This window comes from Eurosta solidaginis, chromosome 1, assembly GCF_040869045.1.
Source record: "Eurosta solidaginis isolate ZX-2024a chromosome 1, ASM4086904v1, whole genome shotgun sequence".
Classification (NCBI taxonomy): Eukaryota; Metazoa; Arthropoda; class Insecta; order Diptera; family Tephritidae; genus Eurosta; species Eurosta solidaginis.
Genome location: NC_090319.1, coordinates 367,198,294 through 367,219,116, shown reverse-complemented (window position 1 = coordinate 367,219,116; position 20,823 = coordinate 367,198,294). Strand labels below are relative to the sequence as shown.

The following is a 20,823-nucleotide window of genomic DNA, read 5'->3' as shown; positions in this document are numbered from 1 at the left end:
AAATTTGAACTCGTTCAAAGATATTAACAAAAAACCGAAAAATGACCCGCGGGTACCTCCAAAACCGGGGTGGGATCCACAGTATTTTTGTGTAGACCACCTTTCTGCGTTGGCGGCCTTCGGCCGCGCTTATAAAAAATTAACCTGGGTGTGTCCAACACCGGTTTGAAGACCAAAAATACATATATTATTATTATTATTATTATTTATTTATTTATTATTACGGCGTTTTAAGCCTAAAACTTAGATTATTACAAATTTTTAAATACATTTTAATAATAATAGGATAGGATAGGACGTGTTCTCAATCCTGCCCTACTCCAAGACGTATGATTACCCAGTTTTATTATTTATGCTGTCGGAATGCATTTGATTCAGGTCAACCCAAAAGCTAGCAGCTCAGCAGAATAAGCCACTCTTATCGGACTATTGGAAAGGACGTGTTTCCAATCCTCCCTGTACCAGCTTTTATGTAAACATAATTAATTATAATATATCATTGTTGTAGGAATATACGTGATTCACATGAATACTCTAACTGTTTGTCTGGGACGATATTTTCAGGAATTCTTTCCTAATTTTATTGCGAGCAATATATGTATTTGACCTGATGCATAAGGTTCCTCTGTGTCTATTTGGATTGCCGTGTACGCTCAAGGATCAGTAACATGAAATACAGATACAAAATATTTTATCTTATTGGAAGGGTTTTGCAATATTCTAATAAACTTTTTTTGAAGGTGTTTAAGTTTTCACAATTTTTAACATGAATAGGTAGTTCATTAAAACATTTCAGGCCTTTGTAAAATATATTTTGCTTGTCCATTTCTGTTTTGAGAAGAGGTAATCTAAAATTATTATTTTCCCTGATTATGTAAGAATGGGTTTCATTCACATAAACAAGTTTTTCACTTAGGTAGGCTGGTAATTTACCATGCTTGATATAAAATACAAATTTCATACTATGGTAAAATATCAACTGTTTCATGCTCAGCCAGTTTAGTGCATCAAGCATACTCTTTATGGAAGTGTCGTACCTCACTTTCAATATAAATCTCATAGCTTTGTTTTGCATAATTTGTAACCTGTCTACTTGTGTTTCATTGGCAATAAAGAATATTGTAGGGCAATATAAGAAGTGCGGTTCTTTGATGGAACTTTAAACTATAAACTTTAAACTTATATTTCTTACTAATAAGTTTACACGATCTCTCCCAAAATCCAATTTTTTTGCCCATTTTGGCAACAATATAATCAATATGATCTGTAAACCTCAGTTTATTGTCAATCAGGATCCCTAAGTACTTAAATATTTTGACATCCTCAATGCTCGTATTCATTATTTATAGATCAAATTAAGTGATTCTCTATTGGTCGTCCTAGATAAAACCATGAACTTAGTTTTGTTAACGTTAAGCTTAAGTTTATTAGTGCAAAACCATCTATACAATGAGTCCAAATCTTCTTGCATTTTGCTCCTTGCTATTGAAATGTCCGTTTCATTTACTTCAAGTAGCGCATCATCTGCAAACACCTGACTTTACTATATTTCAGTGCTGATGATATGTCGTTTATGTAAATGTTGAACAGGATTGGTGCTAATACCGACCCTTGTGGTAAATCTATGTCCACTTGTGCCTCGGATGAGACTACTGACTCGATGGTTGTTCTTTGTTTCCGGTCTGAAAAGAAGCTTCTAAACCACTGCAATTCATTTTCCCTAATACCAATTTTTTGTAGTTTATCGAGCATTATATTCCTATCAATTGTTTCGAACGCTCTTTTCAGGTCAATGAAAACTGCTACTATACGTTTTTTAGGCTCAGCTCTTCCTTCCAGCTAGATATGACGTAATTTAACGCCGTCTCGCAAGAGTGCCTTTCTCGGAAACCGGATTGTTCCTTTATAAGGATTTTATTATTTTCTAAGTAATTAAGCAGTTGATTTTTTATTACAATTTCCAGAATTTTTTCTATGTTCTATGTTCGGCAATGTATTTATCGGCCTTAGTTCTTCTGCCATTATTGAATCTTTTACTTTCCTAATTGGTACTATTGTCGAAATTTTCCACATGTCTGGCACTATACCAGTAGTCATGTATTTGTTTATAGCGGTTGCATAGAAGAAACCCATGTACGATACCGAATCTTTAATTACGCCTTCTGAAGTTTTATTTTTGAACCTTTTTGCTATACGTATAACATCCTCAACCGTAATTTCTTCGAATGTTAAACATGACCTAGTTGTAAATTGGAAGTCGTTCTGACTCTGAACAACTTCAATTTCCCTCTTTATATCAACAATGCTATCTATAAAGAAGGAGTTCAATGCTTCAGCAATATCGCGGGGTGTATCATATGTCACACCTTTTACGATCACCGTCAAGATCTTTTCTTTTGGCTCCGTTAAGTTTATAGCATGCTTAAGATACTTCCACATTAGCCTGCTATCTGAACAATTGATATCAATATTATTCTCCATGTATTTAATCTTTTTAAATTTAATTAGTTTTTTGTAGTACTTCGCGACCATGTTATATTCGGTATAGTCACCCGTTGCTCTAGCTTGTGAGTGCAACCGGTATTTTAGTTTATTCAATTCTGTCAATTCTTGGTCATACCATTTATTTCTTAACTTTACCGTACTGTTTTTTTCAAACGTTAGTACTCCCATACAATCTAGTAAACAAGTATTTATACAGTTGACCATCTCGTTGACATTCATGCTTCTTATTAAACTGAGATCGCAATTCCTCAGTAGAGTCGTCAAGTTATCGGCCGAATAATTCTCCCAGGATGTTGATGAAATGACTCTTCGTAACGGGTTTGAATTACTTACTTTTATAGCAAATGAAATAGTTTCGTGATCGGATATTCTGTGGTCTTCAAGATTTACACAAGACAGTATATCAGCGTTTGCATATAATAAATCTATTTTTATTTGAGAAGTTTCCGCGACTCTTGTATTGAAATTTATTTTTTGTTTCATTGCGCTACGTGCACAAATTTCATTCAGTTTGTAGCTACTCGAAGAGTTAATATTTAAGTTTATATTGAAATCTCCAACTAGAAGGGAATTCGTACCTGATTCTAATACTTCTGATAAAATACTCTCTACGTGATTTAAAAATTCACTGTCACTAGAACTTGGGGAATGGTACAACACACCTATTTGCCACTTAATGTCCACTATAGCACACCATACATTTCTATCAATTGATCGATTAAACTTGACTTTGTACTTGATTTCCTTTTTCAGTAATAAAACGGCCCCTCCCGTATGTCTACTATGAGAGTCGCAGCGAATTAATGTATACGGTGCAATATTAATTTCAGAATAAAGAATATCTGAAGTTATACGTGTTTCTGAGCATAAAACAATGTCCGGATCCACTTCTTCTATCATTTTTTCGAGCTCTGCTTTATTTGCTAACAAACTGCAAATATTCAAGTAGACACATTTCAAATCAAAAACATTTATTACTGGGCCTGTACGTCTTGGTTGCTAAAAACCAACTCGATGTCTTTCCAGTTTAAGCTTCCTCGCAAACACTTATCTTCACAATTTTTTTTGCGGGTACTTCAACATTACAACAACCACATGAAAATCGCCAAATTTAACTGCAAATATCACCGGACAGAGGTACTATTTTTCTTTTCCGTCTTCGGACTATTGTTGCCGAGGTCAATACGCGTCTTTTGACACCTCTCTCAATATTTTGACGTGTACTAGCAGTCGACCCCTCAACAAGACTTTTACCATAATCCGATAGCGGAAAATAAAAATTTGGTAATTCTTTACTTTAGCTCACAACTGCTAAAACTCGTCCAAAAATATCGGGAGAGGTCAAAATACGCGCTTTGGACCCAGGATTACGAATCCGAAAGCGAAAATTGGAAATTTTATTTGTTTTCGGATATATTTGCAAACACAATCGAAAATTTTCATGTGGTTGTTGTTCTAATTTTGATGATTTTGGTGTACCCACAAGAAAAACTGTGGGTATGTGTTTTGCGCGGATATAGTTTTGGCCTCCAAACCGGTGTTGGACCCACCCACGGTAATTTTTTGTAAGCGCGGCCGAAGGCCGCCAATGCAGTAAGGTATTCTACACAAAAATACTATGGATCCCACCCACGATTTCGGAACGCTCGGGTTTTTGGAAATATCTTTTCACATAAATAAAATTTTTGATTTCCGCTTTTGGATACGTGGTCCTGGGATCAAGACGCGTCTTTTGACACCCCTCCCGATATTTTTGGACGAGTTTCAGCAGTTGTGAGCTAAAGTAAATTTTTTAGAAAGTAGTAGTCGAAATTTCTTAAGATATGTGTACTGAAATTTTTTTTCAAGCAAATCTTTAGTGTCACTCAAGGAAGTCATTCAGCCGAGGGGGTGTTAGCGAGATTCGTCTGAACACGAAAACACCTACCCACATAGCGGGGCGTTAGTATATTAGGTTGAACCGCGTATTAATTGGGTGTGAAAATAGTTCTAAGTCGAAGCAACCCAGCAGAACTGCTTGATGCAGCCTCGCCTCCAAAAAGATAGGCGGGCATCCTCGTAATTACTATCAGCTCCGGTTATTTGTAACACTGCCGTATGATACCGAAGCATAGAGTCGGACAATTTTTTCAAAGAATGGCGCTCGATGAACCCCATTATTATAACTGTATTTCCAGACTGCGTGGAACAAGAAACCTCACTTCGACAAAAATGAGGACACTATGCTTCTAGCGTCAAATCATAAGAAGTGGAAGGAATTGCATGCCATCTTCACCAGAGAAGCTAATGGAACCATTATCCGCCCGCAAAATAAACAAAAATACAATAAAACCAAACTGATTGGTTAATTATAAATATTTTGTTTGGCATTCGAAAAAGTCAAACATACACAAAATATTTTTCTGTTTCCTTTGGTTTGCAATTTCCACAAAGTTTGGGAGAGTGATGTTAATTTTTTTTTAAAAATCAAAAAACAAATAGCCGCAAAGAAAAGAGAATGGTTTTACCTTCTAATAGTTTTTTCATGGTGCCTTCCATATGTTTCATCTATTGTGAATAGCTTCCCGCCTGTTTAAAATCAATTGACAGCGTCTGCGAAAAATTTGCACGAGGATTAAAGAAAGTTGTAAAGTATACAAAAAATATAATAAAGGAGTAAACTACAGCCCTTAAAGAATTACTCTTCAAAACACAAGTTAAACTATAAATTTATCTTAACATGCCATCGATCGCACCGTTATCAACCGGCGTTATAGAGGTAAGTAAACTGTTCACTTGTGAAGTAATTTCTTGAGGTGTTTGTATATATGACAATTTTTAAAATAGCGCATAATGCGCGGGGAGGAGGTTAACAAGCCAGTTCTACAGATTCTGGGTACAAAGAAGATCACTGGCGGTGAAACTGATCGTTTGCGTCTCCTAATTTCTGATGGAAAATTTATAAACAGTTATTCCATGTTGGCCACACAATTAAATCATTTGCATGAAGAAGGTAAATTAGCTGAATACACCATAGTTCAAGTGGATAAATACATAACATCGGTAGTAAATGGCAAGGATACTGGAAAGTATGTTCATAAATAGGGCTTTTGCGGGAATGCAGTATTGTGGAAGAAAGCGCCTTGTTTACTTTATAAAAATACTAGGTATACTGCAAGAGGAGCGATTTCCCTCTTTCACCGATGGTATTTATTTGTAAAACTAAAAACTTGTAGTTATGTAAATTTTTCATTATAACTGGCAAACTTTTCAGGAGTTCGGTGTTGAGGTAATTCTGATAATGGTTCAGGACCAAACCTTGGCGCATACCTAGTAAACACACTCGGTAACGTTGGAGTCAATTTTTAAGAGGCATTCAAAGGGTTGGGTAGCATTTTCGAGGGGCTTCCAGCTCCCCAGCGGCTTAGGTGGCTTAGAATATACCCGCAGTAGGCATGCCTGTCGTAAGAGGAGACTAAAATACCAAACTGACTCAAGGGATTGTGTAGCGCAACCCTCTCAAGGGGTTGCCAGCGTAATATATAGATTCTCCAACCCAATTGTCAACCTCACCTATCCGTGGCGAATCCTGTTTCATTAACAGCCGAGGGTCTGGCGACCCCAAGTTCCTCGTGGAGCTAGGGGGTAGTGGAGTGTCTTTATCGTTGATACAACAACAACAGGGGCTTCCAGCGCAATTTTGGCTTCCCCAAGCCAGTTGCCAACCTCACCTACCCGTGGCGAATGTCATCACTACTGAAAAACGCACTTTGATTAATTTTAAAAAAGAAAGGTGGGAAGATTACAAAACTTATACGGGCAATCGGTTTGCTGCCTTCCCCATACCGACTGAGGCCCATCAAGGGCAGTGTGCTTTCCGCAAGGTCATTGAATCCGCTCGTTTTATTCTCGCCGGAAGAATCCCGAAAATCCGGCCACATTTTCCAGCGGAGGCCGCAACTCTAGCGAGAGAACGTGACCTTATAAAACAGCACGACCCCGGGACCCTCAAATAAGGATTATGAACCAACGCATCAGATTGTTTGTGGATAAACACAAGCGAGCGAAATGGGAGGATCACGGTGTAGGTAAGCTATGGTCGAACGTAAAGTCCCTATCGAACCCGACTAAGCACAATGACAAAATGTCCATCGCCTTTGGCGATAAAAGTGCTGTCGGCTGCAAAAAAATGCGCGAGCGCTTTCTGCTGACAATATGTAATATTGTCTTGAAAATACTTCTCCAAAGCGTGTTAACTCTTAAATATGCTGGAGCATGTTGCCAGAAAGCCCACATAAAATAATTTTAGGAAATTTTCAACATTTCCCACTCCTGTAGATAATACCAAGTTTTAGGGGAAACAGTCTCGTTTGCTATATTGCACATACTGCATTTCCAAAAACTTCATACTTACATTTTTCCGGGACTTCTTACATAACTCAATTGTTATTAGGCGCGTATTGATCATACTTGATTTGAGTGTGTTGAATCCCGGTACAGAAGTTGGCAAGAAAATTGGAACGCCCGTTTCGTATACAGAAGAAGCTGCTGCACAAAACAATAAAGCTAATTCTGCTGGAGGCAGTGCTGGATCTAGACCAAGTGCGCAGCCGACTGCTGCGAAAAAGGAGGTCAAACCATCTTTATACAATGACAATAATACATCATTAAATCAGACAATAAATTCCGGACTTACTAACCCTATCTCTGCTTTAAGTCCATATCATAATAAATGGGTAATCAAAGCACGCGTTACATCTAAGGGCCCTATGCGCTCCTGGAGTAATGCAAAAGGTGAAGGCAAACTTTTTAGTATGGATTTAATGGATGAGTCAGGGGAGATAAGAGCAACAGCTTTTCGTGAACAAGCTGAAAAATTCTATGATTTGATTGAAGTAGATCGCGTGTATTATATATCTAAATGTCAACTTAAACCAGCCAACAAACAGTTTAGTAATTTGAAAAATGATTACGAAATGACACTGACAAGTGAAACAGTAATACAGGCATGCGAGGATGATGATACTGATATACCAGAAATCAAATACGATTTGGTGCCTATATCACAGATTGCGAATCTTGAACCACGCACAAGTGTTGGTGAGTATACATCTGGCTCAGCTAACTTTGTGTTTTTTTCATATTTATTAGGTATGTTATTTTTGCTCTACAGACACAATTGGCATTTGCAAAGACGTTGGCGAATTACAGACGTTCACTTCACGTAACACTAACAAGGAATTTAAAAAACGCGAGCTGACACTTGTTGATTCGAGTAATGCCGCAGTAAGTGCATTTAAAATAAATCTGAAAGCAATATAATTAAAAAGTTTAACTCCCTCATAGGTGAATTTAACTTTATGGGGCGATGAAGCCGTCAATTTCGACGGTTACGTGCAACCTGTAATTTTGGTAAAAGGTGCACGTGTGACTGAGTTTAATGGTGGTAAAAGCATTAGTATGGGTAGTGGTGCAGTGATGAAAATAAATCCAGACATTCCCGAAGGTCATAAATTACGCGGCTGGTTCGATAATGGTGGTGGTGAACATATTTCTAATATGATTTCTACTAGGTTCGTATATATTTTTGGTCAACCTTTGTTCATTAACATCATATAAATAAAAAAAATAAAAAAAAACTTAGAACGGGTGGCGCTGGTGGCGGATTCAACACAGAATGGTTAACATTCAAGGAAGCCCGTGATAGAAATTTAGGCGCTGGTGATAAACCAGACTATTTTCAATGCAAAGCGATCGTGCATATTGTTAAAAGTCAAAATGCTTTCTACAAAGCTTGCCCACAGCCTGAGTGTAACAAAAAAGTTATTGATGAAAACAATGGTCATTATCGTTGCGAGCGTTGTAATTCAGTTTTTCCTAACTTCAAATACAGGCTTTTAATTAATGTAAGTTATAATGACATTTTTTATTACTTCAAGTAGTTTATTTAAATACTTTATTCCAATTAGATGAGTATTGGTGATTGGACGTCAAATCGTTGGGTTACCTGTTTCAGCGAGGTAGCTGAGCAAATGCTGAAACGTTCAGCTCAGGAGATTGGCGAGCTTTTGGAAAATGATCCTCCTGAAGGAGAGGAGGTACTCTCTTCCATAAATTTCAACACTTATATATTTAAACTGCGCTGTAAAATGGAAATGTTTGGCGTAAGTAATTCTTTTCACAGTATCTGACCATGAACTTGCTTGAAACTTATTTGAAAGATAATTGCTGTATTTTTGTAAAATGAAGTTGCGATCTACTATATTTTACTATTGATTGTATAATATTAATAATACAAGTTTTTTATTTCAATGATTAGGATATGCAACGTAATAAATTAACGGTACAATCAGTATCTCCCATGGATTACAAGGAGTACAACAAATATTTGATAAACAACCTGAAGGAGCTAACTGGCATTGGCAAAAATTAGAAGCAAATCTAATCTTTACTCTATTAATTTGTACGTGTTTATATTTATCAGCTTGAAGTTATTATTTAATACATATTTTTCATCCTTACATACATTCTACAAATTTTATTCGTCATTAAAATTTATTTTATGTCAGCGAAATGGCAATTTTAATTAATTTTATGGAATAAAACCAACATGATAAAGTTACTTACGAAATATTGGAAAAGAGGCGGAGCTATGGAAATCAATTTCGTGAAGATTTTTTGTGTAAAAGGGAAGCTCGACCTAATTGTCCGGGGATAAAACGCGCTAAGTATTTATTATTTTATATTTTTAAAGTATATGAAATTCGGTCATATTTTGTTTTTAATTTTTGTATCGTAACGTTAAGTTTCACGTTACTGAAGAAATTTCTATCGTTCCCGCAAACACTTGCTAATGTTATTGTTGAATCAGTTATCAAAATATCGTTATGTTGAAACGTTAATAATAACGTTAATCTTAAGCACGAAGTGTGCTATCAAATCCATAGCTTCGTTCGTTTGTGTGAGTGAAATTAACGTGAAGGGCGAGCGGTTCGTAACGTTTATAACGTTGACGAAGTGGTTACGCCACAATGTTTTAATTTGAACTAAATCGATGATCAAAATCATTTGTTTTTTTTATTTAGAAAAAAAAAATGATAAAAAAATTTTAAGTTAAACGGTTTTATTGACGCGTTGGACGCGTGAAATTTCTAAAAATGTGAGGCGTAGCATAACCTGATTAAGGTTCAGTTGGTCTTACTTATTACTATCAATAGAAGTTTGACCCGTCCAACGCTTTTATTTAATTGTCTGCTCAACGCCCTATATTTATGAGGAGTGTATTTACTAGTATCTAGGACCTGCCTAATTATCTTCTAGCTTTTAGTATTATTATTACTCAATGTAAGTATTGTTTTCAATATTTAACTACAAAAATTTGTTTTTATTATTTTATTTTCAAATTCTTAGTCTTTATTTAGTTGCCTATTATTTCTCATTCTATTTAGTTTATTTAGTGATTCATTGTTGCAAGGACTCTTTCCTGACAATTTGTTACAATCTAGGTCACATAATCCTTCCAAAGACTACTCGACTCTGCGCCGCGTATGTTTGTCCCTCCTCAAACTCCAAAATAAAGGAAGCCAAATCGGACCACAAATACGAGTGTGGCAACCTAAACAATCGAACTACGCTGGTAACCCAGCAAAAGCGAAAGAACGAAACAAAACGAAATACAAGTCCACTTGGCAAAAAGAAGAAAAAGTTTTCAATCTATATTCTTGTATCATCTCGTCATCGACGCGCCGGCACGCGCATTTAAAATCGACACCAAATATTCACATTAAAATTATACCTTTATTAAATAACTATATTTCCTTACTTTTAGTGAATAACATGCAAATGAATTAAATTGTCTTAGTGTAGTAAGCATTTACAAAAATGAATTAAAGTAAACACCTAAAAGCCTTAAACTCGTAGATTCATTATCCCCATAAAGTGGTGACCCCGAAATAAAAACGCGGTGATAGTGAATCTTAAAGCAAACGACGATTCAAGTGAGATTGTACGGTGGGCGAACCGGCATTTGGACCCACAGCAGAAAGGCGTAGGTATTACAACGTGACCATAACGGCATACATCATAACGGTTCTCAACGACACTTTCGACCTCTGGCAAAATGAGCGATGACGAAGCAGCAAAAGCCGCAGCGGCTGCAGGAGGCGGCAGCAACGTCGGCGCCAACGGCGGTGCTAACGACGAAAACGCCGATAGACCGCAAATAAATGCGGTATTTGGGAAGTTACCGTTTCCCAAGCTTAATTCCAAATACAACATAGAGTCATGGTTTATTAAAATCGACGCGTGGTTTGAACTCCATGGTTTTGGCGTACGTAAGGAAAAGGATAAGTACACAGCTATTATAGCACATGCGGACGACTTCATTTTAGACCAAGTTTTTGATTTAGTGCGCTGCCCACCCACAACAGCCCCGTAGGCTACGCTTAAAAAAGCCATAATCGAGAAATTCAGCGATTCTGCTATGGCCCGACTCGATAAGTTAACCGGCATACAACTTGGCGACAGTAAACCAAGCCATTTGCTGAGCCAAATGCAACGAACGAATGCCACTAAAGACGAGTCAGTTATCCAGCAATACTGGCTCAAACAGCTACCTGAATCAGCACGCGCCGTTATCGCCGGCATGCTACAGGCACAACCCAGCACGCCATTGCATCAACTCGCAATCATCGCAGACTCAGTACTAGATGCACTAAGCCGAGACTCGAACGCATCACCACCAGCTAGGGGATGCGCCATCAACGCTGTCGAAACATCATCCAATCGTGTGTCCGAGCTAGAAAGACGAGCGGAAAAGCAAGAAGCCATACTTGACAGCATCAACAGCAAGCTAAATCAGTTAACACTCAACAGTCGCAGTCGACCACGTGAACGTTCACGAAGCACAGCTAAACGCACTAATACACCGTACGGCACGGCAAAGGTGGAACAATCTCCGACTTGTTGGTATCATCGCCAATACGGAACGCAAGCTCGTAAGTGTCGCAGTCCTTGCGATTTTTCATCGAAAGCTACAAAGGCAACAAAAAACTGAACACGGCCGCAACGGGCATTTTCGACGGTTGCGGCAAAATAAAATCATCAAACAATCGTACACAATGCGAATTAGAGGTAAAGTTTTCAGAATTCATCAAATCTAAACGTTTTTTTATACCCGATAGGAAATCGAAGCAACTGTTCCTAATCGACACCGGAGCAGAGGTTTCTGTGATTCCCCCAACCCGGGCATGCCGTTTGTCAAATTTTAAAGGCAGCCCACTCTTCGCAGCTAATGGCACACCCATCAAAACATATGGTGTAACACAACGAACACTCGACTTAGGTCTCACACGAATATTTACGTGGGACTTCGTCATCGCAGAAACGAGGTACGCTATTATCGGCGTCGATTTCCTTCGTCATTTCAACCTCATAGTAGACATCGCGAGCTCCATACTTATCGACAAGGCATTACAAACGAACCCACCGCGCGTATGTAGCCTCGAACAGCCAACAATCAACGAGTGCCAAATTCCCAACGAAATCGCACATCTGCTCGGTGAGTTTGGTGAAATCACCGACATGAACGCACCAGCTCCTTCCAAAACTCAAACGGGTGTAACTCACTGCATTGAAACAAAGGGTCCACCTGTTTTTGCCCGACCTAGACGACTCGCCCCAGACAAACTCAAAGCGGCAAAAGACGAGTTTGAATACTTAACCGGACTCGGAATTTGTCGCCCGTCTAAAAGTTCGTACGCTTCCCCACTACACATGGTAAAGAAGGCAAGTGGCGAGTGGCGACCATGTGGCGACTATCGCGCCCTCAACGCCCAAACAGTACCGGATCGTTATCCACTGCCACATATACAAGACTTCACACACTACCTATACCAAAAACGGGTTTTCAGCAAAATTGACCTAAACCGCGCTTATCACCAAATTCCAATCGAGCCCAGCGACATCCCGAAAACGGCAATAACCACGCCATTCGGGCTATTTGAGTTTACGCACATGACATTTGGTCTGTGCAATGCTGCACAAACATTCCAACGGTTCATGCATGCTGTTTTTCGAGGACTGGAATTTGTTTTTGTTTACATCGATGACGTGTGCATCGCTTCAGAAAGCGTCGACGAACATAAAATCCAATTGCGACAAGTTTTTGAACGTTTACGGCAATTTCACTTGACTATTAACCTCAAAAAATGCAAATTCATGCAAAATCAGATAGATTTTCTCGGGCACGTTGTCACAGCGGAAGGCATTAAACCATTGCCTGAAAAAGTGCAAGCCATCACAAATTTTCCACTCCCCAAAGTTGCCAAAGAACTACGGCGATTCTTGGCGATGATCAACTTTTACCGCCGTTTCGTTCCCAATGCAGTACGTCATCAAATACCTTTAATCACTTTAATTCCGGGGAACCGTAAAAACGATAGCACTCCTATTAAATTCAATGACGAAACCACGAACCATTTTAATGAGTGCAAGAAGCAATTGGCAAACGCAACCCTCCTCGTTCACCCAGCGACAAACGCTAAAATATCGCTGTGCACAGACGCCAGCGATACTGCTATTGGTGCTGCACTCCACCAAATCGTTAACAATAATCTCCAGCCACTGGCATTTTATAGCAAAAAGTTGACCGATACCCAACGGAGGTATAGCACCTACGACAGGGAGTTGCTCGCAATATATATGGCCATAAAGCACTTTCGTTGCTTTTTAGAGGGGAGACCTTTCGAGATACGAACGGATCATAAACCACTCGTTTACGCATTTAAGCAAAAGCCGGAAAAGGCGTCACCACGGCAGCTGCGACAACTAGATTTTATAGGGCAATTTACCACGACCATCGTTCACGTTTCTGGCATTGAAAATACAACCGCCGACGCACTGTCGCGTATAGAAGCAATCGAGCCAATAACAATCGACTTTAATCATATCGCCGAACAACAAAAGAAATGTCCGGAATTAAAAACGCTAATAGAAGGTAAAACTTCCCTCCAATTGAAATGGATACGCTTACCAGGCACGAAATATAAAATCTGCTGCGATGTCTCCACGGCAGAGGTACGTCCATTCATACCAAAATCATTCCGTAGGAATATCGTCGACAAGATGCATGGTATATCGCACGGTGGTGTTCGAGCAACCACCAAGCTCATCAAGGCACGCTTCGTCTGGCCGAACATGGGAAAGGAAATAGCGAACATAGTTCAACGATGCCTCAGCTGCCAACGATCTAAGGTTAGCAAACACGTCCGATCTCCGTTACAGCCAATACCGTTACCATCAACCAGGTTTGAGCACATTAATGTGGACATAATAGGTCCATTACCGCCATCTAAAGATTACCAGTACTGCCTCACGATCATTGACAGGTACACTCGCTGGCCTGAGGCAATACCGATTCACGACATATGCGCAGAAACAGTAGCCAAAAAACTAGTCAACATTTGGTTCTCACGATTTGGCATACCAACCCGCATCACTACCGACCAAGGAAGGCAGTTTGAGTCCCAACTCTTCAAGGAGCTGTCACGCATGCTAGGCATAACACATCTGCGTACAACAGCATATCATCCACAGGCGAACGGAATCATCGAACGAGGCATCGAACCCTCAAAACTGCAATTACGTGTATCGAACGAAATGATTGGGTTGATCATATGCCTATATTGCTACTAGGCCTTCGCTCCGCATTTAAACCTGACATCAGAACCACAGCTGTGCAACTCGTTTACGGCACTAATCTACGGTTACCAGGTCAGTTTTTCAATGACAGCGACAACCACATACCGCAATCAGATTTCGCTAGACAACTCGCAGATATAATGCAGAAGGTACGCCCAAGTCAAACGGCAAATCACGACGCTACGAAAGCTTTTGTATTCAGCAAATTAGCCGACGCAACTCATGTATTCGTGCGCAACGACAAAACCAGACCAGCATTTCAACCGCCGTACGATGGCCCGTATCTCGTAGTTTCTAAACACCCAAAGTATTTTAACGTCGAAATAAATCACAATCGAGTAAATATATCTATAGATAGATTAAAACCCGCATTTATGGAAGTAGAACAACAACATACGCAATCGCCGACAGTCATAACACCACAAAGCTCAACCCAAGGAGCTGCAGCAACACCATCATCAGATAAACCAGACATCCCATCTCAAACGATTCCATTCGCTCAGAATTCAACCCAATCGACCACCTCATCCACGATCACCACAAATGAAACGCCTACTAATAGCCGCGGTCGCAAAATAAGACTTCCCGTCCGTTTCAGGACGTAAAGTCTGGGGGGACCTCTGTGGCAACCTAAACAATCGAACTACGCTGGTAACCCAGCAAAAGCGAAAGAACGAAACAAAACGAAATACAAGTGCACTTGGCAAAAAGAAGAAAAAGTTTTCAATCTATATTCTTGTATCATCTCGTCATCGAAACGCCGGCACGCGCATTTAAAATCGACACCAAATATTCACATTAAAATTATACCTTTATTAAATAACTATATTTCCTTACTTTTAGTGAATAACATGCAAATGAATTAAATTGTCTTAGTGTAGTAAGCATTTACAAAAATGAATTAAAGTAAACACCTAAAAGCCTTAAACTCGTAGATTCATTATCCCCATATCGAGTATTTTTAATACCTCGATGCTTGCCACACCTAGCGGGATTTTTTTTTCATGAACTGATTTCTATTTCTGTATGTAATGTGTTCGAAATATGGGCCAAATCGGACCAAAAATACGATTTTTTTTAATATTTCGATCCTTTCGACACCTGGCGGCGATTTTTTTCATATGCCGCTTTCTATTCATGTATGTATTATGTGTTCCAAATATGAGCCAAATCGGACCACAAACACGATTTTTTGAAATATTTCGATCCATGCGCCACCTATCGGAATTTTTTCATATTATTGCATTGTCATCGGATTCTGAACTATATTCCAAGTTTCAAGCTTGTAGCTTATCGGGAAGTTACCTAAATTTTAATTACAAAATTCGTTCACAACGGCCGTGCAGCCTGTCAAGCCAAGCTAAATAAAACCGTTTAAAAGGGAAGCTGTCGTGAGTACCTACCTGGATTTTTACAGATTTTTTTTTGCACAACGAATTTGAAATTAATACACATTCAGAATTTTTATTTTCGATTATATTAATTATTTATAATATATTATTTGGATATACATTCATACGTTTAAATAACCTAATTTTGCACAATTTGAATAATTAGAAAATTCGCACTTATATTAGAAATAAAACCTATATGTATACATAATATCGTTGCACATAACTTTCATAAGACATGCCTTATTTAATATAATTTTGTTTTTATCAATTTCGTTACGCATCAAATATAGAACGACCAGTTAACTATCAACTAAATACACTTGACTAGCCAGTCGGTAATTATAATTAATTATACATAGAAGAAATTAAAAATCTATGAAATGAAATAAAAAAATTTTAATTACAAAAAGATCCTTTGTCGACAGATACATGAAAGCAAAAATTATCAGCAATTTTTGTTTAGTTATTTTGTTTTATTTTATTTATTTTCAATGATTTCAGAGAAAATTTTGATGAATTGCATGGCCCAGTTATATGGTTGGCTCATCTCATCAGCTGATTTTATTTTTATCCATGATCCAATTACTAGAGGTTTGTTCTTCAATGATGGCAGATCTTTGACACTCCCAAATTGAAAAATCTGGACGGTTTGCTTTTACGAAGTAAGGAAACCGGGGAATAATTCAATCCCCTTCAGTGAAATTTTAGTAGACAAGTATTTTTGGTAGTATATTAGTAGTGAAAATAAATTTGTAAATGCCAAGTTTTTGGGGAAATAATTCATTTTCTACTAAATATTTCGTGAATTGATAAAGTTATGTTGGTTTGGTAATTCTTTCAGAAATTGTTTGTAGAATGCCGTACGTTAGAATTTTATTCAAAAATGCACTATCTCAAATATGTTTCCAAAACTCCCTACATGAGCATAAGTTCAATGCATTTTGTCATAAGAGGGACCCTGCAAAAATCGCGAGTACTCCATGCATGCATGTATGGAGTACTCGCTATGGACCAACCGAGTGTTCCAAAATTAACCACAATTCATACAAAAAATATGGTCCAATTAACATTGCGATGTCCTAGGACTGGACCATATACTCCAGCTCCGCATTACATCAGAGTAATCCATGGAGTACCCACAGTCCAACAAACATCGTGTAGTGATTACAATCGTTAAAAACGAGCAATGATCGCCCTGCAAAAATCGTGAGTACTCCATGCATGCATGTATGGAGTACTCGCTATGGACCAACCGAGTACTCCAAAATTAACCACAATTCATACAAAAAATATGGTCCAATTAACATTGCGATGTCCTAGGACTGGATCATATACTCCAGCTCCGCATTACATCAGAGTAATCTATGGAGTACCCACAGTCCAATAAACATCGGGTATTGATTACAATCATTAAAAACGAGTAATGATCGCCTTACAATGTGTTCGTGTAGAAACATGAGTTGGTCCATTGCTGCATTACAGTGGAGTATAATGGTAAGTACTCGAGTGGACCACATGATCCAACGATTTTTGCAGGGGAGTTAACGAAAAGCATTCTGAGACCAAGCGTTCTTCAAACTAACTCTAATATAGGGCGTTTTTGTGGCAAATCCTGAATTGGGAAATTTTTGAAAACAATTTTGAGATAGCATTATTTTGAACAGGCAGCCGACATGGGGTGATACGCTACTCAGCAGCCGCAATGAACTGACAAAAACAAAAATACAGAAAATGGCTTGTTGTCATAGAACTTTATATTCCTACCTTGACTTTGACAGAAGGGTTAAGCTTTTGTGCGGTCCTTTCACCTTTTTATTCCGAAATTTCGGAAAGTTCTTTTCCGTTAAGTATTCATGGAAGCGTTCCGGATAAACCCTTAATTTAGAATATTCGGAATACGTTCATTTGATACTACCTCACGAGGTCCGAATATGCATAATATTCCAAATATAAACCGATTCTCCAAATTCTTAAATGGAGACGAATGTTCCGAACATACGGAATTAATAGAACTTTTAATAAGCGCCCAAAAATATCGAGAGAAGTGTCAAAAACGCGTATTGACCTCGATAACAATAAATCGAAGGCGGAAATAAAAATTTTAGCTCGTTCAAAAGATATTGACGAAAAACCGAAAAATGGCCCCGGGTTACGTAGGCGGCCTTCAGCCTATAAGCTCGGCAGGTCCACCAATGAGGTGGGATCAAAATTAAATGCGTGCAAAATCCCTTTGTACACAAAATCTTTTTCAGTGCACAAAAACATTACAAAAACCACATGAAAATTGCCAACTTCAACTCCAACTATCTCCGGACAGAGATACAATTTTTCTTTTCCGCCTTAGGATTATTGTTGTCTTGGTCACCTCTCTCGATAGTTTTGGACGCGTATTAGCAGTAGATTTATGTTCTAGACTTTTACCTGAATAAGTTAACATGCCCAATGAGTACATTTCGTTATGTCATCTCCATTATTTACTAATGACATTTTTACGTGAATCGATTTAATAGTCGAGGTTTTGACGTTGAACGATGAATTTTGAATTGGTTTAGGTTTCGTATGTACTTTTCATAAAACCTATGTTCAGCCACACTAATAAATCCATGCCATTAGGTAATAAATTCATCATAAAATTAAAATAAATTTTCTAAGGAATTATGCAGTTAAGTACTTATCGGCTATTTGTAAACTGATTGCTTCCTATTTCTTCTACTAATATTTTTTGAAAATTCGCAAAGGAACAACACATTTAACGGATGTAAATTCGATTTGGGAGCAAAATGGCTGCAATTGTCAAAAAATGTGTCTGTCGAGCAAACCTCTTGGGATTGAATCATGATTTTTATCATTGCATGGTCAATGGGATTGTCAAAACGAGATGGCAAACTCAAAATGAAACCAACACATTGACAACATTTTCCTACAACACACAAAAACTGTTATGTCCCTGCAAAAATCGTTGTATCATGTGGTCCACTGGAGTACTTACCATTATACTCCACTGTAATGTAGCAATGGACGAACTCATGTTTCTACACGAACACATTGTAAGCCGATCATTGCTCGTTTTTAACGATTGTAATTACTACACGATGTTTATTGGACTGTGGGTACTCCATGGATTACTCTGATGTAATGCGGAGCTGGATTATATGGTCCAGTCCTAGGACATCGCAATGTTAATTGGACCATATTTTTTGCATGAATTGTGGTTAATTTTGGAGTACTCGATTGTTCCATGGCGAGTACTCCATACATGCATGCATGGAGTACTCGCGATTTTTGCAGGGTTGCTGTACAGATGAGCCATATAGTTGAACCATGGATGAATTGTATAACGAAAACCAAGTGAAACAAAAACCAAAACGTTTTCGAAAAAAATTCGAGAAATGCTTTTACTGACAAAGAGTAAAATTTATTTAACAAGTAATAATCAAAATATTTTCAAAAACAAGATTATGGGTTCAAAAAACGTGTTTAAAAAAAAAAAGTAAGAAAAAAAACCTTCGCATAAATTTTGAATTTTTTACCGATAAAGTTTGTATAATTTTATTTAAAGAAACTACTTAAAATATTTCCAAAAACCATTTCTAAAAAAAAAAACTTGAAGAAGCTTTATTTTGTAACTCGATTCGAAAGAAATTTCATTCGGATTTGAAAAAAAGTATGATTTGACAGCTTTCATATCGCATTTCCTTGTTGTTTAAAATTTAAAACCTTAATGAAAATTTCGAAAATTTTACTGAAAAGTGTGTATAATTTGGTTTAAAAACCTTTTCAAATTTTCGAAAAATTGTTCGCAAAAAGTCGATTAAAATTTCAAGCATATTAAATTAATTTAAACTTAAATTTAAAATCTAAATTAATATTTCGAGGTTCTTACTCACACTTTGTAAACATTTTATTTTTTTTTCATGCAAGCAAGAAAAATTGTTAAAAATCAGCGCGACTTTTGAGCGACTACAAATTTGTACTTGGTTAAGCCAAAAGAGATTGTACTACAAAACTGCATACTCAAAAAGCTTCCTAAAATACTAAGTATGAATACATTTTGAAGATTTTCAAACACTTATCTAATTTTTGAAAACATATTTGAAATCGGTTTGCGAGGTTGGCGTTATACAATTTATAAAATTTTTTTCGTAAACTAAGGAAAATAAAAAAATTTAATTATGCATAAAATTTGCTGCTGTTTACGTATTCACTACTGTACATTACGGTGTCCGTTATCCTCCAAGTTGATTTTTTTTGCACCCACCTACCAATTTTAAGTTTTCACACTTGTTTCGAAAATTATGATTTTTTTATTAGATACTTTCTGAATTAAAAGTTCACACTGAGAGGGCGCCAGAAAAAAAAAACGCTTTCATCATATACACATATATCATATCTAAGTACAAAAATATATAAATTATAAAATTTTTATGTGCGTACATTAAGAGCAAATAATTGTTTATACTTAATTTTGAAATGGTTAAATTTGGCAATAGCATTTTCGGCTTTTCAATATTTGGTATGTATGTATATGTGTACAGTTCGAAGATCTATTTAAGTTTAATTGAACAGTTATGTGATACAGTACATATAATTTTAAATATACGTATGTATGTAGTACAAGTTTATCGACGACTGAGTAATAAAGGGCTCTATTGCGGCGTCCGGTTCTAGCATGATCTATATCAGTAAACGGTTGAAGAACGCCGCCTGTCAAGAACGTTTTTTTAAACGATTTTCCGCTGTCGGCTTGCTAAATTTATTAATGAACTGAAAAACGTTTTTAAAGTGAAATTTAGGATAGGACATTCTTCAAAGAAATTCTGTGGAACGGCTTTTTTCAACCGTCAATCGAGATAGTCCGATTTTCCACTCCACCGTGAATGATTTTATATTATTTTAATCAAGTTTTTTCTTTATAAAATGTTTGATTGGTGTTTTGATTACGTTTTCGCTTACCTTTATTATTTTTCTCTTATATTTTCTTTTATCTTTGTATTTGTTAGAAGAACTTTGATTTCGTTATTGTATATATTTGCATTTTTCACAACTTTAAATTTCTTTGTTTTGATATAATATTATACACATACATATTTATTAGATAATAATTAAATTTGTTTAATAACTAAAATTCACATTTCGCATTGACAGCCTAATTACTAATTCAAATATATATTTATATAGTACTACTTATATATAGTAGATATATTTTGTTTGTATGTAGTATGTTTGTATATTGTAGATCAATGGG

At 37.2% G+C, this 20,823-nt stretch overlaps 1 protein-coding gene across 1 annotated transcript; it reads left to right on the top strand.

The window, feature by feature from the left end:
• Window positions 1-5,065: 5,065 nt before the first annotated feature.
• On the top strand, window positions 5,066-9,106 carry RPA1 (replication protein A 70). The gene is made up of 8 exons (XM_067762918.1): window positions 5,066-5,263; window positions 5,332-5,573; window positions 6,938-7,584; window positions 7,658-7,770; window positions 7,831-8,057; window positions 8,129-8,390; window positions 8,454-8,648; window positions 8,804-9,106. Exons 1-8 carry the CDS (start codon window positions 5,225-5,227, stop codon window positions 8,915-8,917), a joined length of 1,839 nt encoding a protein of 612 aa, XP_067619019.1. The 5' UTR covers window positions 5,066-5,224; the 3' UTR covers window positions 8,918-9,106.
• The last annotated feature ends 11,717 nt before the right edge of the window (window positions 9,107-20,823 follow it).

Excerpts from the sequence above, each read along its gene's own strand:
- RPA1 (XM_067762918.1), top strand. The coding sequence starts at position 5,225 with ATGCCATCGATCGCACCGTTATCAACCGGCGTTATAGAG. Across the intron at positions 8,391-8,453 it reads AATACAGGCTTTTAATTAAT|ATGAGTATTGGTGATTGGAC; the intron begins GTAAGTTATAAT and ends TATTCCAATTAG. Across the intron at positions 8,649-8,803 it reads GTAAAATGGAAATGTTTGGC|GATATGCAACGTAATAAATT; the intron begins GTAAGTAATTCT and ends TTCAATGATTAG.